Source organism: Aspergillus lucknowensis (genome assembly GCF_044049455.1).
Source record: "Aspergillus lucknowensis strain CBS 449.75 chromosome Unknown BJX67scaffold_18, whole genome shotgun sequence".
In the NCBI taxonomy this organism is placed as follows: Eukaryota; Fungi; Ascomycota; class Eurotiomycetes; order Eurotiales; family Aspergillaceae; genus Aspergillus; species Aspergillus lucknowensis.
In genome coordinates, this window is record NW_027263562.1 from 102,545 (window position 1) to 128,185 (window position 25,641).

Genomic DNA, 25,641 nt, shown 5'->3' on the forward strand with positions numbered 1-25,641 from the left:
TGTAATCCAAGTTATTCATTGCTATCATACAGCGCAAGTTTTCTATGCTGGCTACTTGCACCCTGCAGACTGCAGACTTATGTGATGAACCGGAACATGGGCGCCTCATCCGCCAATTCAGAAACATCCACGGCCTGCCCTGGTACCGGCTTGCCATACATTCTATCCCGCCGGTGGTTGATGGCTTTCAACACAAGGTGGTTGCCCAAGGCAAACACTGCCGTGGCAATTGATAGCCCCATACACACGAAGTGCCCCTTTCGGAACTGAGGCGCGTCCGTGGTCGGATAGAAGAAGGTCCCTGCAATGGAACCAAGATTGCCGATTGCCGTGTAGAGACCCATCCCAATCGACCGCTTCGTCTCGTTGCCGAAGTTGTTCGCCGCCCAAGCGTGAGTCGGTGGGTAGGTAGCGTAGACGCAGGCGACTGCAATACAGACGCACGCGTACTTCCCGTGTAGGTTGGACTCTGGGAGTGTGGCTAGAAGCGCATATGCAATCGTGGAGACACACATAAGACCAGTGATATGCCGGCCGCGGTCGCGGAAGTGATCGGAAGAATAGGATGAGATGAACATCAGGGCGAAGGCACAGGCGTATGGTGGGACAGTCATCAGGTTGGCCTCGGTTGCCTCAGTGTATCCAAGTTCTGTGCGCAGTCAGACAACTTATCCATAGGTAAATTATTGAAGGCGAAGAGACCTTTCACAATGGTTGGGAGAAACCCTGAGATGGAGGAGAGCATCCCTGCGGTTGGGACATATATCGCAGCCTGCACATACAGCCGCCAGTCCGTAACTGTCCAAATCACATGCTTCTTCTGAATAGGGCCAGCCTTGTCGAAAGACTCGTTCTGATATCGGGCTTCTGCGATTTCCTGGTCGATGCCAGAGAAGCGTGAATTCTGGAAAGGCCGATCGGGCAGCCAATACAGACAAAACAACCCAAGGCAGAAGGCGGGCAAAGCCTCGATTAGAAAGAGCCATTTCCACACAGGCGTGCCGCTCTTGATATGTCCAATACCATAAGCGATCAATCCACCGAACGCTCCAGCGATCGCTGTAGGTCCGAGGAACCAGAAAACACGCATACCCATTTCGGTCCGATGATACCATAGAGAAAGGTAATAGACAATTCCGGTGCCGAAGAGTCCTTCGAATGCACCCAGAAACACTCGGCAAACAAGTTCACCACCCAGGTTGAAAGCAACGCATTGAAGGAGGCTGGAAGCGGCCCATCCGCAAACACCGAAGGCTACCCACTGTGTCTCCGTTAGCTTGTTTCCGTCTCATACTACATGATCTCGTACCTTTGATGGCGGGAAAACACGATAACCAAGACAACCTGGAACTTGGAAGAGGACCAGCCCAACGTAGAAGATCATCACAACCAGCTGCCATTGCGGCGACGTGAGCTTGCGAAGTCCCGGGCCGACGCCCTGGTATTCCGTCTCGTGTCCGGAGTCCAACCCGTAGAGCTTAGCATTTCCGACGTTGCCGCGATCGAGGTACTCGAAAAAATACAAAATCGACACAGCAGGCAGGAGAATGCAGTCGAGCTTCCAGAGATACCGTCTTTGGGCTTTGAGCCACGCCTCGTCGTGCCGACCCGGGGCTCCTTTCTCGATTTCTTCCGGTGAGTGTTCTTCTTCAGTCTTCTCGACATCGCGAGAGTATGCCTTCTCGATGTGTTCGGGGTTGTCAGCACCGCCCATGGTGTCGGTCATAATCTCGCCGTGAGCGCAGAAAGTGAAAGATCCAGGGGTGCTTCTGAGGAATGGCCAGTTGATCCGGGGAGGAGGCCATGCTATGGGTAAATATACCCATTTCATCCCAAGACTGTAGTGGCAAGATCTGGGGTACCCCTACGCCGCCAAACCCCACGGGCCGGATTCAGCTTCTCCAACCCCCGCTCCGCAGATCGCTTGCAGCTCCAAAAAGTGCCCGGCGAGGCTCCCGGCGAGTTTCCGGGGAGAGAACCCGGGCAGTCCCCAGGGTCGACGAACGGTCTGTTCTATCTTCAATCGAAACGGCGAGTCAGGTCCTGATTATTAATGGATGCGTGCCATCTTCACCTTGCGGTCTGCATCCGCAATTGACACCACTCGCCGAGCAAGATGGATTCGTTGTCACATCTCGACACCTCCCTGCCACCAGGGGCTTGGGACAGCCACGTCCATATCGCGGACGAGGTAAGCAGGTTTCAATCCGATGCTCTGCTGCGGCTCCTCACATCGTAATAACTCTGCAGGAGAAGTTCCCTTATCATCCAACCCATCCGTACCGGCCCAAGAAAGCCGACCTCAATGATCTGCTCGCATTCCAAAGGAAGCAAGGGATTGCTCACAGCTGCCTGGTGGCGTTCTCAGTATATCATACCGACAACTCAAGCCTTCTGGACGCCCTTCGTCGCTTAAATGGAAAAGGTCGTGCAGTTGTTTGTATCGATCCTGCAACCGTGACCAACGCAGAGCTATGGGAGCTGCACCGTGCAGGCGCGAGAGGCATCCGTCTGAACTTCCGAACTTCAAGCAAACGAGTTAGTAAGGCGACATTCGCGGAACTACTCTTCCGGGCAGCGGATACCATCCGGCCGTTCGGTTGGGTACTGCAGTTGTACGTTTCGTTGGATCAGATCGCGCTCTTTGCGTCGGTGGTGCCGCGATTAGGGGTACCAGTTGTCATCGATCACATCGGCCATCCTGAACCCTCCAAGGGAGCCCCCAGACTGCAAGAAGGATACGTCGAATTCATGGACCTTCTCAAATCTGGCCTTGTGTATACGAAACTTAGCGGGACGTACAGGTTCAATGATCTCCCAGAACTGGATTCTTACGTTCAAGAGATTCTTGCCGTTGCCCCAGATAGAGTTGTGTGGGCAAGCGATTGGCCACACAGTGGTGGAGTTTCCAAGAATCCAGACGGCGACAGAAAAAAGGTTCAGGAGTACAGGGATATCGACGACCAGGCCTGGATCGCCCTTTGCAAGCGATGGTGTCAGCTGGTCGGCGGCCCCCGAGGTGATGCCCTAGTGAGAAAGATATGGGTGGACAACCCGAGGAGACTGTGGCAGTACGATGAGGACGGCCCGCGACCAACGGATTTGCAAATTAGACATATACTGTAGAGTGCGCGGAGCATTCAAACATGTGTTGTACTATACAAATAGAGTCGCTAAGTTGGGCAAATGGCCCCTCCGCCCGGGGCATCTTTTCAATCATCCAAAATACCATTCTCCTGTGGTAGTGCTGATGTGTTGTTCCGGAAATGAGTCAAGCAGTGAAAATGCATCCAGGTCCATCACCGCTGGATTCCGGTCCGTCGGAAATTGGCTCGTCGCTCCCATGTCAAGGTATGGGAAAGCTGGGAGATAATTCGCCGTCCCCAAGCCGTCCGCGGCTGAAACGTCGTTTAAAGTTGCTAGCTTTGGCGTCTTGGACTGAAGACTGTTGTTGATTATGTCCAGACTCCGCTGGATTAGAGGGCAAGTTTTTATCCCTCCTTTCAAGGCGCGCAGGAACGTCTGAATCTTACCACTTGCTTCCAGGTCACCAGATTTGGCATCCTTGACCATGACCGATGCCCCTGTGTAGATGCAGTACGACATTAGGTACGTCACCCGGTTAAAGCCGAATGTTTTCTCCAAGAGGAGCAATATCTTCTCAAGGCTGTCCGCCGCCTTCCTGCAGGCAATGTGATGTTCTGAAGCCGAGTAGAAAGGGCGGTGCAGGAGAATGATTGTTGTGTGGTACAGGAGATTCTGCGACATAATATGCGGCGGCGGACAGTACGCAGGCAAATTGTCTGGATCGTACTTGAGATGCTCTGGCAGATTTTCTCTCCACTCGTCCAGTCTTCTTTTGATCCGCAGCGTCTCATCCAGATCCGGTGGACCATGCCGAGAATAGAGATGGACTATAATATCATTCAAGATGACGGAAAGCTTGCACGAGTTTTCGAAGCAAGAGATAGAATGTGCTTTCAGCGGCGGATACCGGCCTACGGAGACCCTACTCAAGTTGAGCGACTCTCCGTGGTAAGGTGTCCAGATCTCGTTTTCGGCAGATGTATCCACTACCAACCGTCAGCAAAAATTTTGAAAAAAAAAAAAAAAAAAAGAAGGTCGGAGGAACTCACGAAACTCCGGGGTGTGGTCGAAAGGGAGTTCTTGCAAAACAGGCGATCGGCCCAAATAAAGGCTGATGGCCTTGTCCCAGAAATAGCAACTCCAGAATAAGCGTCTGCGGATCTCGAGGTCTTCTGGGCTCAGATACCCCAAGTGCAAGATTTTGCCGCTGTTGTGGTGAAGCCCAAGATCGCTGACCATTCTGAAAGCCATTCCGCTGTACAGCCAAGCTTGCGATGTCGATCCGTAGGCCATCTCTCGTGCGCTCAGTTGCAGGAGTGCCTGCACGGTCGGAATCGAGCTTGGTTTCTGGATTTCTTGCCCCAAGAGTAAGCGTGCTCGGCAGATCAGCATCTCACCGACAGGACCCTCATGAAAGCGGGCGGAATGGGCGCATAGGACAGTAAGGAGGAACGGCGAGTAATACTGGCCATCAGTCGTCATGTCGCCTGCTGTCGGTCAGACAAGGTTCCAGATTAGGCAATGCAAGGGCGAATCTTACGCATAAAGGCAGGTCGGTACACCCACATGAACATCGGTGCGATCCATGCCCAGTGGATCTGAAGCAACGTGGACATCGTGGCGCGAGGAATCCCGGTTTCGATTGCAGCATTGCTTAAAGCAAAATCCTCCCAGGATCGATATTCTTCCGCGTTCCAGGTAAGTAATGTTCGGATATTGGTCTTGGAAGGCAGTTCCTCATAACTCTGAAAATCCGTGGATGGAGGCTCCAACGAGGCAGGCTCATGGATAGCGGAAGTAGGACCATAATATGATATCTACTGCAGGTCAGATTTCGAACCATAGGATGGCAGTTGTTTCAAATACCTACCTTGCCATGCCCGTCAAGACTCAGGTCTGAAAGCAGTTCCTCTGAGGTTGGCTCATTCGACTGATTCCGCGGCCGAGTATGTGCCGAGTCACCCCCAGAGCCCGATCGCGTTTCTGAACTGGGAGAGACACCCGAAGGTTCTTCTCCCGTGCCGGTAGAGTTCGGGGAAGACTGCGTCTCTAGTGCTTTTTGCAGCCTGAGGATAGTTTGTTCGGCCTCCTGCAGGCGATTGGCCATGGCAACGATCTGCGACATCGGAGGCGGCTTCTCATAGCGGCACTCATCGTGGTAGACCTCGCAAGTCTTACAGCTTGGTTGAGTCCCATCGCAACGCGTCTGCAGTGGGGAGCAAGTCAGTAGAGTGAGCGGTCCTATAACGTACGGGTTCAACCACCTTTCTGGCCCGACAATTCTCGCATGTTAAGGATCGCCGAGCTCGACTTCGCCGCTCTGGTCGATTCCGCGCAGATGATGAGGCCATGTTGGAGGGCGCGAGTGTTCCGAGGCCTGTTGGCTCTATGGATATATTTCCGCAGCCGGTCGGTGGAAGCAGAGCAGGGGCAATTGAGCGTCGACAGTGTAAAATGGGCCGGGTACCGCACGGTAGTACCGCCACCTGGAGCCGTCTTCCAAAACGTTGCTTCTATGATTCGAGAGCAGAAAAGGCTGGCGATGAACCTACTAACACTGGAGGAGGAGAAGCAGCAGGAGGGACAAAGGCGAGAGCCGAGAGAAACCACGTGACCGCTCTCAAAAAATCACATGACCTTTGGCTCTTTCGCCGGCTCTTCAATTCTCCAGGATGCCACAAAGCTCCCACATAACGTGGATCCGATGCTGTGACTATCCTGACACGACAGATTGAGATGCGCCGTTACCCCAAAGCCAAAGAACGGCGCGTTAGCGCACACGAGCCAGAAGTGCAAAAGTCGAGGTTCGCTGTTCTCCGCGCGGCCGCTCGATCGGGCATTATCCTGACGCTGCTCTTTCTTTCGCTCTTCTGCTACCTTTTTGGCTCGTTGTATCAGCTGGTTGGGCATACTCACAATCTCAATGTCGCTTTTGTTGACTACGATGGCGGTCTCATCGGGGATGCTGTCCGTCAGGCGTACCAGCGCTTGCGCGGGGATAGCTTCCCCACGCTGATCGAGCATCCATCGGGGCAATATCCACAGCCTGCGGCCTTGCGCTCCGCTGTCTGCAATATCGACTACTGGGGCGCACTCTACATCTCTGCTGGTGCTTCCGACCGCCTAGCCACTGCCATATCCGATGCGCAAGCTGCGGCTTCTTACAATCGGAGCGACGTCCTCACCTGGGTCTGGAACGAGGCGCGATATCCGACTGTCATCGACACGCTTGCACAGCAGATTACAGCTCTTGCAGAGGCTGCAAGGGTTGCCTACGTGCAGCTGAATGGCACAGGTGCCATCCAGTCACTTGACGCGACAAGCTTGGCTGCCGTGGAGGCCTATTCCAATCCCTGGGAGCTCGCGTCGATCAACATCCAGCCAACTGCTCAGGGCTCCCGTCTGGTCTACAACACTCTCGTTATTGTCTTGCTGCTGATTCAAGAGTTTTTCTTCCTCGCCACCATCAATGGTCTCTACGTCCAGTTCGGACTATTCGGTCGTCTCAAACCAAGACGCATGATCATTTACCGGTTCATGATCTCCGGTCTATACACCCTGGCCGGCTCGATCTGTACAACTGGGGCCATATGGGCTTTTCGTGCCGAATGGCAGGTAAATGGAAGCCAGTGGGCCCTGACGTGGATCACTCTGTGGCTCTTCGCCCACCTGAACTTCCTCACCCTCGACGTCGTTGCCGTCTGGCTGCCGCCACCGTATGTTCCCATGGGCCTCATCACATGGGTTGTGCTCAATATATCATCAATTCTGATCCCGTTCGAATTATCTCCGGCCTTCTATAAGTGGGCGTATGCCTTGCCCGCCCACGCTTGCTACAGTGTGTTGATTGACATCTGGTCCGGGGGCTGTAACCCGCGACTCGGCTACGCGCTACCTGTTCTTTTCGCCTACGAATTATCAAGCGGAACTCTCAGCGCTATTGGCGTTTACCGACGCGCCCACTACGCCGTGATAGCGGCGGAACGCGAAGAGAAGTCATGGCAGGAGAAAATCGCCAGTGCAATAGCAGATTCCGGGGGCGCGTCTGCCCCTATTCAAGGAGCGGGTACCGCGGAGGGTGTGGAGGTAGCTAAGGAAGAGGATGTTGAATCCAGCGCGTATCCGCAGAGGAAGAGCAGTGCAGAGAGCGCGTCCGACCGAGAAGAACTTGCAGGCAGAATCTGGCGAGCCACGTCGCAGATGACGCTCGGACAATCGAGTTCACAAAGAAAGGACTCTCTGGGCCCGTCATTTACCTTAGGATAGGAAGCATTCTAGAATCTGGACAACCTCTATACCCTGAAGACGTCGGTGCGAAATCATACATCCCCTCTGGGTCCCAAATGCCGAATCCAAAGCGGCGAGCCCGGCCCCTTCGGGCCCTGAACGAGCAGGTCAGCACTTGATCCCCGGTAGCTTCCGACCAATACGAGCTCGGGCTCGGTTTGCTGCGGAGATGGAGAGAGGGGAGAGCAGCGCGTGGATCCATCAGCACCCAATCAGCCCCGCCGGCCTTGACCAAACCCGGCCGTGGGCACGCCCTTCCATGGCAAAGTGCCCCCCGCCTGTGGCAGCATGGATCGTATTTGTCAGATACTTCTTCTCTCGTGTCCCCAGTTCCTTTTTATTTGATACCCCAAGGAAGAGCGCGAGAGGTTCAGCTACCATGGTGAAGATCGACCCTTTCGAAGTCGATCATGTAAGCTTGTCTCATCGGCCACGAAGTCAAGAACTAACAGCTTGATAGTGGATCTTGACTCGCCACGCGAGAGCGAAGCATAGCCTTGCCCATTCCTATTGTGCTTCGCTGTCGATCAATGACCTCCAATCGTACTCGGGAGGTTCAAACGATGTCAACACCTCGTGGGCGTCGCTTCTCTCGAAGCCTATGGGCTATGGCCCGATGCAAGGCTCCGAGGACCTACGTTCAAAGATTTCAAACTTGTACTCTGACAAGTCATCGGAGGATTTGCCCATCGATAATATTGTCACCACTCCCGGAGCATCGCTAGCCAATTTCCTTGTGTTGTTCGCCTTACTGGGCCCAGGTGATCACGTCGTTGTCCAGTATCCGACGTACCAGCAGCTCTATTCGCTTCCAGCGTCCGTCGGAGCGGATGTGAGTCTGTGGAAGGCGAAAGAGAACGAAGGGTGGAGACTTGATTTGGAAGAGTTAAAGCAACTCATCAAGCCAAATACCAAGATGATCGTGATCAAGTATGTCCTGGGTGCCTGATACCATACCAGAAGTCCGCGTTGACGCTTACCCTCTAGCAATCCGGTCAATCCGACTGGCGCGGCTATCCCCAGGATGGCACTAGAAGCCATTGTGGAAATTGCGAAAGAGCGCTCGATCATAATTTTTAGTGACGAGGTGTATTATCCGCTCTTCCACTCCATCGAATCGACAGATCGGGAGCTGCCACCGTCGATCCTCTCGTTGGGGTACGAGAATACAATCGCCACCAGCTCCCTATCGAAGACATACTCGCTGCCTGGATTTCGTCTCGGGTGGATTGCGTCCCGCAACCCTTCTTATATCGATACCTGCGTCAACGCTCGCTCTTATGCGCTCATCACCGTGAGCCAGGTTGATGAACCGCTTGCGTCTCTGGCGCTCGGCGCGCCAACCGTCCAGAATCTGATAAACAGGAATTTGGCACTCTCGCGGCACAACGTCGAGGTTGTCCAGTCGTTCATCGACAGAAATTCGACAATTTCTGAGTGGGTTCGGCCTGTTGGGGGACCCATTGGCTTCATTAAATTCACGAAGTCGGGACGGCCCGTTGACGACGCAGAATTCTGCACAAGGCTTCTGGACAAGAAGGGTGTCCTTCTGGTCCCAGGAAAGAAATGCTTTGGAGACGGCTATGATTACCAGGGCTATGTGCGTCTCGGTTTCGGTGTCCGGACCGAAGACCTTGAAGCGGCGCTAGATGCCCTGCAACGTTTCCTTGACGAGGATTACGCGGGTGTGCCGGTCGTTTGATAGCGTTCCGTTGGGGATGTGTCAGTCAAACCCAGAACCGTTTCCCACATCCGTAACAGCGCAAATCTTATGATATCCAGGCTTTTTGCGTGGAGTCTGGATATCTGCCTCGCTTGATCGAAAATCTAAGTGCGGCGTAATCGGTATTGGCTTCTGAGACTTCCTCGAGTAATGAGCTGTTGTTCGACATCCTGATTCCCAACGTACGAAACGTACGAGGAAACCGCATGAAGGAATATCAAATACGTAACGATAGGAAACAAAGTTTTGTGCCCTAGATACCAGATCCGTATTGTTAAGCCATAACATCCCGCATAGCAGTCCCCTCCGTTGCCAGGTAACGAGCTTCGCAGACTCGATGGCTGGCCGGGCAGCTGGCCACAGGACATTAAGCCAGAGTAGGCAAGGACGAAGGACGGTCGGACCCTGAGGAAGGCGCGACGAAGCATACTGCAAATTACTCGCTGTAAGAGAGCCACTCACTACAGAAGCGGCACAGGGGCTGAGCAGTATATTGGCTAGCCTATAGGACTATCTACACTCCAGCAGTCTTCAGATTCTCAGGTTCAACCTCGACGAGCACCGCGTCATCAAAAGCGCGTCCAAACAGCAGATAAAACAGCACGCCACCCAGACACGCCACGACCGCCAGAGACCCATACATCCACACGAGGTGCGGATCCTGGGACACAGGCGCAAGCGCAATGCAAATAGCAGCGGCGATCCCTATCGTAAGCCAAAAGAGAGCTGAGACTAGAGATCGGAGACTGTACGGCCGTTAGAATTACATGCCATAGATAGAGATGAAGGGATGAAGGACGTACCTCTCAGGCGCTTTCGTAAAGGCGATTTCCAGCCCCGTAATTACAACAAATGCCTCGGAGAACCCGACGAGAATGTAGATCGGGGCTTGGATCCAGACGTGGATGCTGTTTGGCGGGGATTTGTAGATATAGTGCTGCAGAACGCAGGCGTATACCATGGACAGGCCGGCCATGAAGAAGCCAGTCGTCACCTTGAGTTCTGGGCGGAAGTTGATTTTATATCGCCGGAGCAATGGATATACGACGACTGCTCGCATGAGTATGAATAGAAAACGGGATGGAAAGCACATACAGTCCAGCAATGGAATGAAGATAATCAGGGCAATAGGGTCAAGGTTCTGCAGCAGATCATTCGGCGTCCCATGCAGAGCCATATCCCCAGCCTGCGAGATGATATTGTTCCAGATCTGCGTCCAGCAGATGAAGTATAACGGGAAGAGGAGAAATAGCTACGTCGTTAGCAGTAGGCCATGAATAGCGACAACTTGGAAATTTACCTTGCAAGCTGTAATGCCCGTTCGAACCTTCTCAACGCTGTAGTCGGTATAATCCGATCTATTAGCGAACGGATACTGTCCTAATTTTCCCTGCTCCCGTAGCACACTCGGCTTCGCGTTCTCGAATCCTCGCTCTGCAATGGCAATGTGTACAGTGCGTGCAGCATCGACGATCGGGGAGCCTTCTGGTCTGGTCTTGAGGAACATCCTGCTGCCACTGAAGAAGACTACTGCGACGAGGATGATCACACTAGCTGCTGTTAGAGAGCGTGACAGCCCAGAGGAGACACGTACATGAGCGGAATGAGGTACGCAAGCCAAAAGGAGACATGCGTCTCGACATTCACGGTAATTAAAGGCGATAGGGCACCAATATTAACAGCCCAGTAGAACCTAGAGCGGTGTTATTAGGGCCGTTTACAGCAGCTGGAAGACATACCACAGGAACATCCGCTCCACCGTCAACTCTGGGTCAACGACGACCTGCTCTCCTGACTTCAAGGTCTTGACAAACGCCTGCGACTTCTGGTACTGCTCTGCACAGAACGGGGTGACATTGGCCTTGATACCTCCAGTCCCTGCGCCTATGATGACCATTGACGCGACGAGGCCGCCGAACGCGGATCCTCCTTTGATGGATGCTGGGGTTGCGGTGGCCACGAGCACCGTAAGCCCGACGATATAGATACTACAAGCAACAATGATGGCCTTGAATTTTCCAAGAAACTGGTCTGAACACCGATTAGCGAGGGTAGCGATGCGGCAGTAGATGCGCACCTGCAACAATAGCCCCCAGGACCGTGGATGCGTACGCCCAGAACTTGAAGAAATTACCTAGGGCAGTCGCAACAGCCTGCCCTCTGCCCAGGGCTCCTGGCAATTCAGCACCGGGGTCATATGGGTTTCTGCACGCTATCAGCGGTGTCGTCGGTTCGGTAAAGACGAACACACTTGATGTAATTCTGCAACGGCCCGCTGAGGCCAAAGTACGTGAATCGCTCGCCCAGCTCGACGATGATCACGAGCAAGACAATCCATGGGATCCGGTCGGGCACCCGACGGAGACCAAATTCCTCCACGGATACGGGGTTGACAGAGGGTTCGGTGGTCTTCGGGCGGGCTGTCACGGAATCAGTGTGGCCCAGAGGCATCGGCCCGGTGTGAGTATCGCCGGACATTTTCACAGTGAGCTGAAGTGTCAAGCGGAAGAGATGGCAAAGTGAAGGGCTATATCTCATCTCGGTTCTCAACATGCACCCCGCATCTCCACTATGTTATCACGGCCGGCCAGAATACGAGTGATAGGAGATGACTTGGCCCCAATGCCGCCAATGGCAGTCGTCACCGGTGACCCACTGACTGGAGTTGGAGACACCTGCTGGGCAAGATAACAAGCGGGGCGACTTGTTGTGAAAAGGTTGACATAAGTCTTCTCTTGTCATGTTGACAGCCACCATGGCCCAAGACTCTCCACCACAGAAAACTGTCGTCCAGAATGCGATTCCCGACAAATACCTCGCCGGATTGGACCCTGAGTGGCATCGAATGTGGACGGAGCATGGAAAGGGGGTGATTGGGGCGCACTTGGTGACGATAGAAGAGTTCCAGCGATGTCCGTCAAAGTACAGCTTGACATATCCCACCTGGGAGGGTGAGTTCCTTCGCCGACTTCAGAATATGGGGTGTTGACATGAATAGGCCCTCCGGTACATCAAGTCCACGATGTCCAAGTCCCCGTGTCAGACCCAGAAGGGTTCATCACCTGTCGAGTCTACACGCCCCCCGGGGAGGGTCCTTTTCCAGTGCATATCAACTTCCACGGCGGAGGCTGGGTGCTAGGAGGCCTCTCCTCGGAGACTGCCTGGTGTCGAAGTATCTGTAACAACGCGTCTATCGTGGTCGTCGACGTGGACTACCGCTTGGCCCCAAGGTATCCATTTCCCACGGCGCTCTACGACTGCTGGTCTGCCGTTCAATGGGTGATTGGAAATTCAGAGGCATTGAATATCAACCCTAACTCGGTCTCGATTGGAGGACTCTCATCTGGTGGCCAGATGACGGCGGTTATCGCCCATTTTGCGCGAGACAGCAGCCCTCCGATCAACCTAAAGCTGCAGTTGATGATCGTACCTGCAACGGACATGCGATACGTGCCTCTTTCGATCACGAACGCAGAGCCACTGACAACAGAGACATGCCATTATCCAAGTGCAATCTTCCTGTCCGATCTCCCGTGGTCCTCCCTGGCGCGGGAGTCGTGGTTCCTGAATTATTATATCGGAACTGACCCTGAAACCCGGGAACGAATCCTCTCAGACTGGAGAATGACCCCCGTCTTAGCGCCCTCCTTCGAGAACCTCGCCCCGGCGCATATCGTCACTGCAGAATTCGACGTCGAGCGCGACGAGGGAGAATACTACGGGAGCCTGTTGAGAGACGCCGGGAATGCGGTGACAATGAAGCGGTATGCTGGCGTCCCTCATGCGTTTGCCTACTACAACCATCCAGAGAGAGGATTGAGCAAGAGCAGGGAGTTCCTCAGCGACTCGGCCAAGCTTCTGAGAGACGTCCATCACGGAAGTCAATCGAAATAATTGACAGGGGAGGGGGGCCATCTGGGATGTGGCTGTGGCAGGGCTGAGCGGACTCGAAAGCTTGGAATTTCGCCCCAACACGAACTGAGAGTTCTGATGATCGCTGGCAGGGGCCACAGCGAACGATGCAGGTGGATCTTCCATGCCGAGAAAGCGTTCGCAGATTGGCTGGGAGGCCCCTGATTCAGTTGCGATTGGGAATATCATCGGCTGGTGACGTGCAGCGCAGGGTCAAACCTCTTTCGCCAAAGATTGGCATTTCAGGCGTCCCGAAATATAATTAGCCCTGCAGAGAGTCCGTAAGGTAGCCAATAGAAGCATCCGAGATCGACGATCACAATCCAGAAACGGCTTTTGGCTTTTGCTCAGCCATGTGTTTGATGGAGCCAACGCTCAAGCTGACAGGTACTGCGCAAGGGGATAAAATGTTGCCTGTCCCTTCAAGCCCTCTCTTGATGCTTGGTGAAGTAAAATTTTTGTCCTCACGATGTCCGGCCTTTGGAAGAGTATCGCCGTGCTTCTCGGCCTGGCAGCGGCCAGCCAGGGACATGTATATCGCCATGACCACTCGTTCCAGCCCGATCACATCCTGCGCGTCACTGCAGGGACGTTCAGCGAAGCATGCTCAGAGCGATACTCCGTCCTGGTCAATGGGTCATTACCCGGCCCTGAACTGCGCTTGCGAGAGGGCGAGACGAGTTGGATCCGCGTCTACAACGACATGACCGACGCAAACACTACAATAGTAAGCATGGATAACCTCGACAAGGATACCTCCGTCTAACAGCACAGCACTGGCACGGCTTAACAGCCTATACAGCTCCCTTCTCCGATGGCACCCCAGCCGCCAGCCAATGGCCCATCCCGCCCGGCCGGTTCTTCGACTACGAAGTGCGACCAGAAATCGGCTCTGCAGGAACCTACTTTTATCACTCGCACGTAGGGTTCCAGGCAATGACGGCCAAGGGGCCGCTAATTGTGGAGTCATGCGAGGCCCCGCTGTACGAGTACGATGAGGAGCGCACGCTGTTGATCACGGACTATTTCAGCGAGACGGACGCGGAGATCGTGGACGGATTGACGTCGAACAACTTCACATGGAGCGGGGAGACTGAAGCCATCCTGGTGAATGGGTACAGTCGACCTGCGACTAATGCCACAGGCTCGTGCGAGCTGGCTGCCATCTCCATCGACCCTGGCAAGACGTACCGACTGCGCTTCATCGGAGGGACAGCCCTGTCGTTCGTGTCGCTGGCGATCGAAAGCCATGAGGTGTTCATAATCGAGGCAGACGGGCACGATACCAAGCCATTAATGACAGACTTCCTGCAAATCGCCAGCGGACAGCGGTACAGCGTGCTCCTGAAGGCGAAGAGCGAGCAGGAGCTGCAGCAACTCGACACCCGCCAATTCTACATCCAGATGACGACTCTCGCGCGACCAGAGGTCTTGACGAACTTCGCGGTGCTGAACTACTTCTCCCACTCACAGTTACCAGACCTCACGACCGTCCCCTCGCCCCCGCCGCTCCCCGTCGCCGAGCTCGTGGACGGCTGGCTCGACTACGAGCTGGAGCCCGCACATGACAACGACTTCCCAACGCTGGACCAAGTAACCAGACGGATCATCATCGACGTGCACCAGAACGTCAGCGACCACACGATCTGGCTGCAAAACGGCTACGACTGGGTGCAGTCGTTCCCGAAGTCGCCGTACCTCGTGGACATCTACACGAACAAGCTCAACCTCGACGCAACGTACCACCGAGCGCTCACACGCGGCAACGGGTTTGACAACATCACTCGCACATTTCCCGCGAAGATCGGCGAGGTCCTCGAGATCGTCTGGCAGAACCGAGGCACCGTCGACAACGGGGGGCTGGACGCGCATCCGTTCCACGCACACGGGCGACACGTCTACGACATCGGCGCCGGCGACGGGCTGTACGACATCGCGGCTAATGAAGAGCGTCTGCGGAGGACGCACCCGATCCAGCGAGATACCTCGGTGCTGTACCGCTACCGCAAGGAAACAGACGTGCTGGCGCCGTCGGGGTGGCGCGCGTGGCGGGTGCGTGTGACGAATGCGGGCGTATGGATGTACCACTGCCACGTGCTGCAGCATATGGTAATGGGGATGCAGACGGTGTTTACCTTTGGGGACCGCGAGGATATCCTCGCGCAGTCGGGGCCGGTTGATGCGGGATATCTGACGTACGGCGGTTCTGCGTACGGCAGCGAGACGAAGGCGCCGGTTGTGCAGCACTTTAAGAATTAGATTTAATGATCGAGTTTGGCTTGCTCTTAGAATAAATAATATATTTCTTATCCGCCTTTTGGTCAGAGCTTCCAAGGTTATTGGATATGGACCCTGAGAAAGCAATGCCAAGCCCTCCTGCGCGCGAATTGCTTCTGAATTAGGAAAGTCCGCCAAGACTCCTACTTCCGGGCTCCAGGGCTATAAATTCATGGCCTGCGCGAGGTGGAAAGATCCAAATCCTCAGCAATCAATCACTTCCAACTGCCCCTCTCGTCGTCCATCATGAAGCTCCTCAGCAACTCCCTCCTCCTGCTCGGCCTCGCGCTCCAATCTACTTCAGCCGCGCCAGCTGAGTCCGCGTCCAACGAGATGTTCGTTCCCACAACAGTCAAGTCCCGATCTCTGTATGAGGGTTGATCGATCTAACGCTGTCATGCACGGTATAGTCGGGCCAGCACTGTCGACCTGCGGGTCTGCACAAACCCGAACTTCAAAGGGCTCTGCAAGAAAATTCATGCGACGCAGTGGAAGTGCCGTAAGCGATCTCCCCCCTCTGATTCTCGCTGCACATATGACGGGAAAGAATGGCGTATATCGTGCTAATGCTCCACAGATAACTTTGACGACGGGTTCCGCCGCAGCATCTCCTCCGTGAGAGTCGCGAACCACGTTGCGTGCCGGTTTTACTTGTGGGTCAAACACCTCTACCCTCGCCTCGCTCTCTCTCTCTTAATCTGGACACTGACACGAACTGTATATCACAGTGACGTCAACTGCTCTGGCCGCTCCTTTAAAATGGTGTCCACGGAGTATGGAGACCTCTCCTTCCCAGGGGTCGATCAAAGCGAGCTAGAGCGGCTTGGTTTAAATGGTGTAAATGACAAGGCGAGGTCGTATATGTGTTCAACATCATGCGATGTCGCCACGTATCCGCCAGTTCAGGGTCCTTGTGAGGTGTGAGCCATCCTATACTTATCTCGCTATCTTACTCCACAGAAATATGCTTTTTTGCAGCCACCAAAGTAGCCATCCTAATGCAAGAATAATTACTGAGGCTTCGACACCCACCCCTGGTAAATTATTGACAGATTTCGACGGTAGACGTCATTCTCAGGCTATTGCTATTGTCTCTGAACTGGACACAGTATTTGACCCATCCGCTATTCTTATCCGCTTGAGAGTATAAGAGTCATGCAGCCTTGAAGATTTTCAGGAAAAGTTCCTGGCCTCTGGATTCCAAACCCTGATATAGCAGTAGAGTCAACGTGGTGTATGCCGAAACCTAGTTCCTGTGACTCATTCATCTGCTCTGTCTTTGATGGTCCTCTCCGATTGTCCATCATCTTCGGTCCACATCCACTGATCTGAGCCCTCTGAAGACTACTATCATTCAATATATCTGCACGTCTGACCCATTGGCTACATCTTTCAGCGCCGACATGGCCACAACACCCCCCTTCGACCCCGGCCTCGGAACGTTGTCCAGACTCCCGCCAGAAATCCGACTCTGCATCTACGACTGGATACCCCCGTATAAACGCGAGAGGCATATGCAGCTCAGGATAACCCACAATCCCAGGAGCGGGCTGGGTATTCTTTGTGCAAGCCGCAAGCTCTATGATGAGTTTTCACACCACCTCTATCATGGGGCGGATCTGCACTTCTGCATGTCACCGCGAATAAGCAAAAGCTGGGTTACTGTCTCAATTTTGCAGCTGTATTGGTGCTCTTGGAGGTTTTGGCACCCGGACCCATACATACGTGCTTTTCGCAACTTTCCCTACCACAGGGTCAGCGTATATATCGATGTCTCCGCGCCGAACCCTGAAGACGGGGTACAACTCATCATCCTTTGGAGAAAGGTCAACCAGTTGGTTGATATGCTAGCCAAAGCGTCCTCGATAAAACAACTCACACTCTCCTATTACAAATCTCCAAAGGGTCACGACTGGACCCGCGATGGACGGTTGGCCACTTCGGTCGATCTCCTTGACTAAAAGTTCCCTGGGTGGGTGAGATTCCCTCCCTCACTCCGGATGGAAAGGAATTTACACGACGATGAGGTCGTACTGCTACCTCTCTGGCGCCTAAAGAATATCGAGGATCTCCGAGTGCCTCAAATCGGGATATACCCCGGGCCTCCAGGTGTCCCTTTCTATCTGGACCAGCCTCTGCACCAATTTGCCCGTCACTACCTGTCAAAACGGAGTAAAAGCGAGCTCTCTCAGAGAAAAAGGCGTGAGGTGGACCGAAATTTTGATCTCCTCCAGCAGTTCATGGAGGAGCTTAGTATCTGCTATGGGCATGCTCTATGGCGTATAACATGTCTTTCATTCAACGTGAGGCGCTATTATAAAAGCTATCCGGTGTTTTGCGAGCACGTGCTTGGAAAGCTGGACGACTTATGTTGGGAAGTAGAAAGACAGAGGCGTGAGAAATCAACTGAACAGAGGCAGGAGGATTTGAAGACTCGGACGCTTTGGCGAGGCTTCAACGTGGAGATGTAGGAAACGGCATTGTCGCCGGGTCCAACGCCAGATTGATCGCAGCTTCCTGTCTTCGTGATATCATGCGTTTCCCAGGTGCCAGCCCTGGTCCAAGGTGCCTTCCACCCTGGGGAACACCATTAGCTTAGGTAGAGATAAATATACAAAATATGGCTGTCTGTACTTGTTACTCACCAAGTTCGTCCGTTTCCAGGTTTCTTCCCCGGTTTCTTCGAACTCTTCTTTCTGGGCGAACTTTTTCTATTTTCTTTCCTGGCTCCTTTTTGTTTTTCACAATGGCGTATACTCGCAAATCCTCTGACGACAGCCAGGCCAGCTTTTCGGCTGGCTCTGGCTCGCCGATGGGCTTGCGGGACAAGGGTAAGTCCCCCTGGAAGACATGGCCCTCTAGTAACTCCATGTTTAGATCTCCGTTCGGTGAGTCTTCGTCCGACGAGAATCCAGATTCCCAACCAGCTGGTGAGCTGTTGGAGGATCCGGATTTCCATGGGGTCGGGTTCAATCTGATGGCGACTCCGATGGACGCTGTTCTCCGGGCTCTTTCGGAGTCAAAGTCAGGACAATCTTCACCACCCGTACCCGCCAATACGCCGTCGGACACGCAGTATCCTCTGGAGTTCCTTGTACTTCTAGGGGATTATGCGGGCCGCATGTGGAAATGCCTGAGGGGGGCGGCAGCTGACCTCAAGCTGGACCTGCCTGACCGAGTTGGCGACCTCCGTCACGACATCCGCTGCGAGCACAATGAGGATGATCCTTGGACCACGGACATCAAATTGTGTGTCAAGCACCTCAGCGATGCGGGACTCGAGGCGAACTTCGAGATGGCAAGGTTGGCGATCGATATCTACGCGGCGCGAAATGAGGCTTGCCATTCCAAAGTTGGGGACCGCAGCATCGCTCACGACCCGCGACAACTGGAGCGGGCTATCGCTGAGGATGTGACCAAGCTGGGAGACACCTTGCCTGATGGCCTCATGGAGCATCGCGAAGATTTGGTAAAGCTAATGCATTTCTTCAGAGACAGTGGAGCGTGGCTTGCTGAGCAGTCTGACCGGGAGGAGTCCCATCGACAGCTCATCCCTACCACGACGATGCCGCCGCCTGCCGAAACTAGCGACGCCTTCGGGGGGGAAGCGCCCGGTTATACGTCGCCTGTCAAATCGCGGTCGGTCTCGCCAAGTAAGAGGACGGCTTCCGGGTCCTTGAAGTTGGCTAGAGACGAACCCACGACGAGTACCCGGCCTTCCGATCCTGTCGGCGAGGGTCTTCGTGCCATGCGTGGCATCCGAGAAGACATAGCGAAGTTGGAAACAAAGTGCGGCGACACCCGGGCAATCGAGGCTATAAGGAACGCCAAGGCTCTTTTGCAGGAGGCGTGGGCCTCCATAGGTGAGCAGGCTGTCATAGAAGAGGGGTCCCCACGGAAGAGAGGCCGTGGATGTTGAGCTGGGCGCCAGGGGTAGGGGGTGACTGTGCCCAGATGTAGGAGGTAGGTGAGGGGGCTCCTCTATGACAGCTTCGCCCCTGCCGCTCGTTAACTCCTTCCCATTCCGCTCGCTCCCATCTTGACCGAACTCCGTCACTCTTCTGCTTGTTTTGGCTCAGGGCCAGGCTCTGGTTCTTCGGAGGGAAACCACCCTGCCCGCCCGATGTCATTCCTTTCCCCCCCCCGGGTGATCGCGATATTTGCCATCTATTCGCCATTTAGTCCCCAGCGAAGCTCGCACCTCAACGTGGTGCTGGGGTCTAGTAGTCTGGGCGTGTGCCTGACGAAGCTAAGACGAGCGCAAATGTATCTAGCAGTGTGTGCGGGTTGTAGTTATCTGCGGGGATTCCGTCGGCCCAGACGATCCTAGCTCGTAGCGCAAATAGTTAATGTCGACCGTCAACGATATCGCTGACGGATTAATTCAATCTTCCAACTTTTTATGAGGATCGGGCATCCTCGGTCGTAGCGGAGATCGTGAAGGACGGTCCGTTCCACGTTGGCGATCCCTCCCGCCGGTATTTGGCTAGGGAGAAGAGGTGAAGATGATTGCGTTGATTGGAACACTCCTCATCTTCGTCTGAATCCTGTCTGGCCCGGGTTTTGCATTCTCTCGGCTGACAACACTCGCCAACCAGGCTCGCTGACCACGACGTCGACGCCAGCAGGAGCGATAGATCTTGTGCGCCGGTGAGAGAATCGGAAATCATCAATGCACCCATGGTTTGTTGTCAGTCCAGAGATTACTGGATCCCAGTGTCTTAATGGCTGATGACTTTGACCAACCTAGATGTCTAACATTCCTTTGTACCACCACAATCTTACTGACTAGTTTGCCCCGTGATTAGACACACAAACACAGTGGGATGAATTTTCGGCTAGATAAGCGGATTTAATGTCATCTCGAACCCTCCGATTTCTCTTTCCCCCCGCCTCGCGATGCCTGTAGAGAAGTCATAAAGTGGTTGACTACATGTTCCTTATCAGGGCGCTCTTTCTTCCACGATATCGTTTTGATCTTATGGACGATTACTTGGGTAAGTGTTTCGGGAGTGACTTCCATGACTTGCATGAGTTCCACAAACCAACTCATCCGTCTCTTATACCAGGCTTCTCTCTCGCATGTGGCTTCCCATGTGTCTTCAGATCGAAAGTACTCATGCTCCAGCCAGATGACGTACTCGGCCATGGCGCCAGTCAAGGGAGTAACGCCGAAATCACAGTCTCCATAAAACGTGTGGGTGAAAGTGTCGTTCCTATAGTCAACCTCATAGGTTTCCTATATCCTGTCAGGAGCCTATCACGGGCTTGGATTTGAGGGAACTTACACCTGTAGGGGGTTTGTAGGACGTCGGCTTTTTTCTGCGCTTCACCTCCAGCTGTTCCTGGTGCCTCTCTCTGAGCATAAAAATCCAATCAGATCTCAAACACTCAAGCGGGTTTGAGGTCAATGGAAGCATATCGTTTTCGAGATTCGCAATAAGCTCTTCTTCTTCGTCTAGAATCTTGTCAACGTTCGCCGTAGACATGTTCTCTCCGAACACAAGGCGTATCCAGTACGGTATGCCGTTCCCGCCATGGCAGCAGACATGCGTTATCCCCGCCCTTTCAAAGTACAATCTACGGAGGAAACCCAGGAGGAGTGTTTTTGCGTCCTCGCGACCCCTGAGCTCCTCCACAAGGGAGAGAAATTCGAACGCCCACACAAACACTGGTGTGGGTGTCAATGTATCAACAAAAGTAACATCCAAAGCCGCAGGCAAATAGCAGCCCCCGGGAGAGCACGGACACCGGCAACCGTCCGATAGGAAGATGTCGAGGCCAGCCCTTAGGCATATCCGGATGGAATCCATCACGTCAAAAGTCCCGGGGTGCAACCAGCGCATCTGCTGGAGCAGCGGGAACAGGAGAGTACGTCCTTCGTGGTCCACATGGTTAACATTGATTCCGTAGCCAAGCAAGTGCTGGGTTAGTGTTGCATCTAATATATGGGCAAGCGAGAATATGGCAGGCTTTCCTGCGCTGTTGGGTTGACCAAACATGTTAAAACCGTGTCGTACCAGCACCTTGACATCATCGTGGTTTGAGATGAAATGAAGAAGATTGTTATCTTCGGTGTTGGCATGAGGGTTACCAAATCTCATGTTAACATCTGAACATAGACCGACAAGCTTTGCAAAATAAGTGCTCCACTTGCTACCCAGCCAGACCTCACGAGCGAGGAGTCGCATCAGAGCGCAGCAGATGAAGTCATGGAAAACTTTCTTTGGGTAGAGATCTTGAATCGTGTCTAGGATGTCCATTATCAACGGCCAATTGCCCCGCGTGGCCGCATAATCGATAAAGTTCCGTTTCCATGTGGTATCGCGGACGAATGGATTTGCCCCTTGCTTGATAAGCAAGCGAACTACGTCCGTTATGCCCATTCCAGCAGCATACATTAGAGGGGTGATACCGTGGTTGTCCTGGATGTCCATGTCATGGCCACTCTGGACAAGCAGGCGGACGGTTTCCACATCGCGGACCGCCAGATGTAATGGAGTCTGACCTAGAAAGTTCCTCTCCATATGCAATGGCGACCTTGAGAGAAACGAAGTCACCGAGGCTGGAGGTTGCAGGAGCACGATTTCGTGTAGCGGCGTTAATCCAGCAAAGCCTTATAACTGCCAGTTAGTGAACGGCATAGAATGCACAATATTTTTCATTCTTACTTACCTGGACTAGCTTTGGCAAGTATGGCAAGATAATCGACGAAGAAAGGGTCTGGTGTGAGGCACTCGGCTATCCAATTTGGCGGACAGAGCGGCGGACTGAGCGACGGCCATTCCTTGTAACTTGGCGACTCAATCGAGCTGGGGTCAAAGCCATAAGCGAGAATCGCTTCCAGCAAGTCAATATGCGGACCTATGCCGATCCACTTGGCACATTGAACCAAGAACCTGTGAAGCCGGTATCAGCCTGAGTAAAACCGGGCCGCAATATCTGAGCTGTAACACACCTTTGGTCTAGACCTTCAAGAGTCATACCCAATTCGCAGGCGAAAAATTTCAGGAGTTTGAATTGGTCGGCTTGGGCCTGACTTGGACCGTAGTAAAGGAGCTCCTATTGTACGGTTAGACAATCATAACAAAAACAGTCTAATTGATTCCACACCTGAACATAGCAGCGCCCGCCTGGATTTATATGCCGATTCAACGAGGGATCACATCTTTTGAGCTCCCGAAATGTCGCTTGAACTTCTCTAAGGCTCAGCAACCCGCGTTGAAACCGCCAAAGTGCCTCGAACCCGGGCGATGTGTATTTCACCACTCGTTCTATGCTGAGGGCCGGTCTAAGCGAGTAGCTTCCGGCCCCGGTGATGAAGTCAAAGGCGGCATTTACCTTGAATGGAATACCGTATCTAGAGAGTGTGAATTGTAGGCTCCAGCGGTAGCGAGTCGCTGTACACTTTGAGTTGCTACACTTTTCAAAGAATGTGAGCAACGGAGTATACTCGAACGCCCAGAAAGGGGTTGACCTGCGCTGCGTCCAATGACAAGAGCAGTGGCAGTGTCTAATCGCACAGTCCACCACCTGCCGCCGGCGTGATGGATTTACCAGACAGCTCACGCTAGCTGGATGTGGCAAAGGGGGTTCCGCGATGATGGTCTCTTGAGGGCGTAGAAGGCTGTTCTGGCGTCGCGTGTTTGGGATCATGGTGCTATTCACAACGGATGAAGATGCAACAAGGGCCATATCCTGGGCTAGGCTTTGAGTCAAGCGTTGGGAGTCTAGCGCGATGGTACTGCGACAATGTCGAGTGTTAGCCAGTTTATCCGACACCAGCGGTAGGAGGCTCACCAGGTCAACTCCAGTATGACGGAGTCAAGCCTTCGCTTGACGTCCCTGAGCTGGTTTTTGATGCCTTCGCCGTGTCGAGCGCTTTGTAGCTTTTTCCCACTCAGACGGGATAGCTTTTCGCCCATTCGCTGGATGGTAGTATCAACACTACTGTACTCCTGTTGACAGTTCTCGACAGCAAGATCGACCAGTTTGGATGTTTGAACGGTCTCAAGGAATAGCAATACCTCTCGCAGCCTCTCAAGGCGTTTGACAAGAGACCTCAGTTCGTCTCCAGCTTTGCTGTGGTTGTACTCGCGAATATCCCGGAGTCGTCTGATCGTTTCGCTAACCTGAAGCGCAAAGGCTGCCGCCCCAATACCGGCGGATATCAGCCCGAGAACCTCCGCCATCCTGCCGTAGCTCGTCACTTAGTTTGATGGATAGAAAGCGGTAGAGTTGTGGAGAGGATCATAAAGCAGCTCGGTGGGCAAGCGCGAGAGACCTCCCCGCCACTCCGGTCAGCCTTGCCAACTCAGCCTCACCAGACAGACAACCAATGAAGTCTGAGGCACCTGCATGGCAAACGACAGGAGCTGGAAATATGGAGGCGAAGAAAAAAAAGAATTGCGGTGAGAACTTGACGGCCTGACGTTGGGAGATATTCCTGGTATTTCCTGAAGTAAGCCAACTGCTCGTATGATATAGCTATTTGAAGCATACTAGGCCAGTGACGAGTGTTTGCAGAGCCCTTTACCCCTATTAGGAATACCCGCTATACACGCGAGTAAGGACGTGCCATTTTGCTTGCAGGCTGCTTACGCGACGAGCCTTACAAGTGCCTCGGGGCTATGCATCGTTAGGTGACAAGCAAAAGGCAGCATCAATCAAATATAGCTTCCTGCTAATGCTCGCGCAGATAACCTTTCCAACGCCTTCGCCAGCTGCAACTCCTCCGTGGAGACCGGGGCCCTGACTGCATGTCGGCTTTACCTGTACCCACCTCACCTGCGCTACCCTATCTCCCTTGATCCTGACCCCAGCTCACATCATAGCGACGGCAACTACTATGCCCGATCCTTTCTGGCCAGGATGACATGGCCTTCCTCGGCACATTTTGTCGGCTTTCATCCTCCTTTTATATCTTGTCCGGCACCACCACAATAGCAGACTGCATCTTTGAATCATACTGCACAATATCCACAACCTTCAATCCCACCCTCCTTAATCCGCGAATTGGGACCCAGCGCGGTAATTGTTTCCTTTAGTATATTGACACAGTCGTCGTCGTTCCAATCGTGCAAGACGTGTCGAAAGTAGAAGAATTTCGCGCGCAGTGGCTGTGGCTGGAAGAAGTTGTATACTTGGAATTCGACGCCGTCGACGGGCTGCACGCGGTCGAGCACTGTCGGGATATCCTGGACCACGACGCGGCCGAGATGTGGGTATCGCTGGTGGAACTGGATGGCTTGGTGGCAGTAGCCGCCGCCAATGTCGACAAGGGCTATGTTGGATGGCTCTGGTGGAGTGGAGGCAATCTCCTCCGCAACGGGGAACTTGTCGAGCCAGCTGTCTTCACGGTGCATGGCCATGAAGTGGGAGAGGCTCCGTAGGTTAGTGGGATGCTGATTCATCCATTCGAATGCTGACAGTTTGGTGTTGAAGGCCTTCTGGAAGGCGGTTTCTGTATTCGAGATAATTGTTTGGCCTTTCTTCTCGCTCAAGAATTCGGGGATAACCTGCATAATGGGACCAAGGTTGTCGCAGCTGGGTTGTCAGTGGACGCTGTGAACGCGAGTATCGCAACATACATATCCACGATGGATCCAGAAACATTGGCGTCAGTTAGAATTGTTGTCAGCCGACTCGCCTTGTACTCATCGATTCCCGTCTGCTCAATCAGACCGAACGCCGCCTGGGTGCGGAGGATGCGCCCTGGATACTCAGCATGAGGCCAGATACATTTGTTCGGAACTCACGTAGCATCTCGACCGTCGCGCCAGTGCTCTCCACAAAATCCTCCACAGTAACAGCGTCATCAGCCGTCGCAAGAGCCCCGAATATGTCAAGGTTGATTCCTATCTTCACCAATGCAACTACAAGGGGCTGTATCCAGGTTAGGTCAGATCTCTGTGTCGGGTTATGTAAACTTACTCCGCCCGCAAGTCTCAGCACAACGTCCCAGTCTGTATCGAAAGATGAGATCAAGTCTCGGAGGCCATCTCGGATTGCCCTGCGTTCATCTTCGCGTGCGTTCGCCCAAAGCTCCTTTGTCTGCTGTGCTATCCTGTCCATGGCGTTATGTTCGAAGTGTCGACTAACCCTAAGGAAGTAGATGAGCGTCGAGAAGGGCCAAGGCGAGGAATCGGGTATAGCTATATGCAGCGCTGTGCTTTCGGTGTGCCGGTGTCCATTGATCTGTTGACGATGGTGTTGGCTCACGTCTGAGGTCTCCCGCTCGTGCCATCACACGAATTCCGTGACGGACTCCAAGGGTCTAGCGGTATTAATGCGCTGGCACCTGGGGCGCAGGAATTCGATTTTACGCGCAAATCCAATAACTCCCGGTTTTCAAG

General features: G+C 53.6%; 12 protein-coding genes across 12 annotated transcripts; 7 read left to right on the forward strand and 5 right to left on the reverse strand.

Moving 5' to 3' along the window:
* Nucleotides 1-77: 77 nt before the first annotated feature.
* On the reverse strand, nt 78-1,714 carry BJX67DRAFT_380828 (major facilitator superfamily domain-containing protein; the record flags this gene model as incomplete). Its single annotated transcript, XM_071032876.1, has 3 exons — nt 78-649; nt 703-1,261; nt 1,310-1,714. 3 exons carry the CDS (start codon nt 1,712-1,714, stop codon nt 78-80), a joined length of 1,536 nt encoding a protein of 511 aa, XP_070886458.1.
* A 402-nt stretch (nt 1,715-2,116) lies between these two features.
* Nucleotides 2,117-3,126, forward strand: BJX67DRAFT_371841 (amidohydrolase family protein; the record flags this gene model as incomplete). The annotated part of the gene is made up of 2 exons (XM_071031149.1): nt 2,117-2,191; nt 2,251-3,126. The coding sequence occupies 2 exons, from the start codon at nt 2,117-2,119 to the stop codon at nt 3,124-3,126; spliced, it is 951 nt and encodes a 316-aa protein (XP_070886459.1).
* BJX67DRAFT_78605 (Zn(II)2Cys6 transcription factor) lies at nt 3,124-5,636 on the reverse strand. The gene is made up of 5 exons (XM_071035454.1): nt 5,352-5,636; nt 4,958-5,293; nt 4,628-4,904; nt 4,137-4,574; nt 3,124-4,073 (listed from the first exon to the last, which is right to left on the reverse strand). The coding sequence occupies exons 1-5, from the start codon at nt 5,436-5,438 to the stop codon at nt 3,217-3,219; spliced, it is 1,995 nt and encodes a 664-aa protein (XP_070886460.1). The 5' UTR covers nt 5,439-5,636; the 3' UTR covers nt 3,124-3,216.
* Nucleotides 5,637-5,776: 140 nt separating this feature from the next.
* Nucleotides 5,777-7,703, forward strand: BJX67DRAFT_352460 (SNG1 family protein). The gene has a single exon (XM_071029024.1). The coding sequence runs from the start codon at nt 5,824-5,826 to the stop codon at nt 7,351-7,353; it is 1,530 nt and encodes a 509-aa protein (XP_070886461.1). The 5' UTR covers nt 5,777-5,823; the 3' UTR covers nt 7,354-7,703.
* A 13-nt stretch (nt 7,704-7,716) lies between these two features.
* BJX67DRAFT_352461 (putative aminotransferase) lies at nt 7,717-9,355 on the forward strand. Its single transcript, XM_071029025.1, has 3 exons — nt 7,717-7,786; nt 7,835-8,304; nt 8,362-9,355. The coding sequence occupies exons 1-3, from the start codon at nt 7,754-7,756 to the stop codon at nt 9,074-9,076; spliced, it is 1,218 nt and encodes a 405-aa protein (XP_070886462.1). The 5' UTR covers nt 7,717-7,753; the 3' UTR covers nt 9,077-9,355.
* A 256-nt stretch (nt 9,356-9,611) lies between these two features.
* BJX67DRAFT_380833 (POT family-domain-containing protein) lies at nt 9,612-11,575 on the reverse strand (the record flags this gene model as incomplete). The annotated part of the gene is made up of 8 exons (XM_071032877.1): nt 9,612-9,843; nt 9,901-10,147; nt 10,193-10,349; nt 10,398-10,647; nt 10,692-10,790; nt 10,837-11,128; nt 11,175-11,302; nt 11,349-11,575. The coding sequence occupies 8 exons, from the start codon at nt 11,573-11,575 to the stop codon at nt 9,612-9,614; spliced, it is 1,632 nt and encodes a 543-aa protein (XP_070886463.1).
* Nucleotides 11,576-11,852: 277 nt separating this feature from the next.
* On the forward strand, nt 11,853-12,991 carry BJX67DRAFT_371846 (alpha/beta hydrolase; the record flags this gene model as incomplete). The annotated part of the gene is made up of 2 exons (XM_071031150.1): nt 11,853-12,048; nt 12,096-12,991. The coding sequence occupies 2 exons, from the start codon at nt 11,853-11,855 to the stop codon at nt 12,989-12,991; spliced, it is 1,092 nt and encodes a 363-aa protein (XP_070886464.1).
* Nucleotides 12,992-13,435: 444 nt separating this feature from the next.
* On the forward strand, nt 13,436-15,689 carry BJX67DRAFT_352465 (Cupredoxin). The gene is made up of 2 exons (XM_071029026.1): nt 13,436-13,736; nt 13,784-15,689. The coding sequence occupies exons 1-2, from the start codon at nt 13,479-13,481 to the stop codon at nt 15,266-15,268; spliced, it is 1,743 nt and encodes a 580-aa protein (XP_070886465.1). The 5' UTR covers nt 13,436-13,478; the 3' UTR covers nt 15,269-15,689.
* Nucleotides 15,690-16,689: 1,000 nt separating this feature from the next.
* BJX67DRAFT_380837 (uncharacterized protein) lies at nt 16,690-17,247 on the forward strand (the record flags this gene model as incomplete). The annotated part of the gene is made up of 1 exon (XM_071032878.1): nt 16,690-17,247. The coding sequence occupies one exon, from the start codon at nt 16,690-16,692 to the stop codon at nt 17,245-17,247; it is 558 nt and encodes a 185-aa protein (XP_070886466.1).
* A 785-nt stretch (nt 17,248-18,032) lies between these two features.
* BJX67DRAFT_380838 (uncharacterized protein) lies at nt 18,033-19,205 on the forward strand (the record flags this gene model as incomplete). The annotated part of the gene is made up of 1 exon (XM_071032879.1): nt 18,033-19,205. The coding sequence occupies one exon, from the start codon at nt 18,033-18,035 to the stop codon at nt 19,203-19,205; it is 1,173 nt and encodes a 390-aa protein (XP_070886467.1).
* Nucleotides 19,206-20,144: 939 nt separating this feature from the next.
* BJX67DRAFT_380839 (ankyrin repeat domain-containing protein) lies at nt 20,145-23,478 on the reverse strand (the record flags this gene model as incomplete). The annotated part of the gene is made up of 6 exons (XM_071032880.1): nt 20,145-20,525; nt 20,575-21,902; nt 21,962-22,185; nt 22,245-22,348; nt 22,400-23,030; nt 23,087-23,478. 6 exons carry the CDS (start codon nt 23,476-23,478, stop codon nt 20,145-20,147), a joined length of 3,060 nt encoding a protein of 1,019 aa, XP_070886468.1.
* Nucleotides 23,479-23,779: 301 nt separating this feature from the next.
* Nucleotides 23,780-25,619, reverse strand: BJX67DRAFT_78718 (S-adenosyl-L-methionine-dependent methyltransferase). The gene is made up of 4 exons (XM_071035455.1): nt 25,220-25,619; nt 25,045-25,171; nt 24,877-25,000; nt 23,780-24,832 (listed from the first exon to the last, which is right to left on the reverse strand). Exons 1-4 carry the CDS (start codon nt 25,358-25,360, stop codon nt 24,250-24,252), a joined length of 975 nt encoding a protein of 324 aa, XP_070886469.1. The 5' UTR covers nt 25,361-25,619; the 3' UTR covers nt 23,780-24,249.
* Nucleotides 25,620-25,641: the final 22 nt, after the last annotated feature.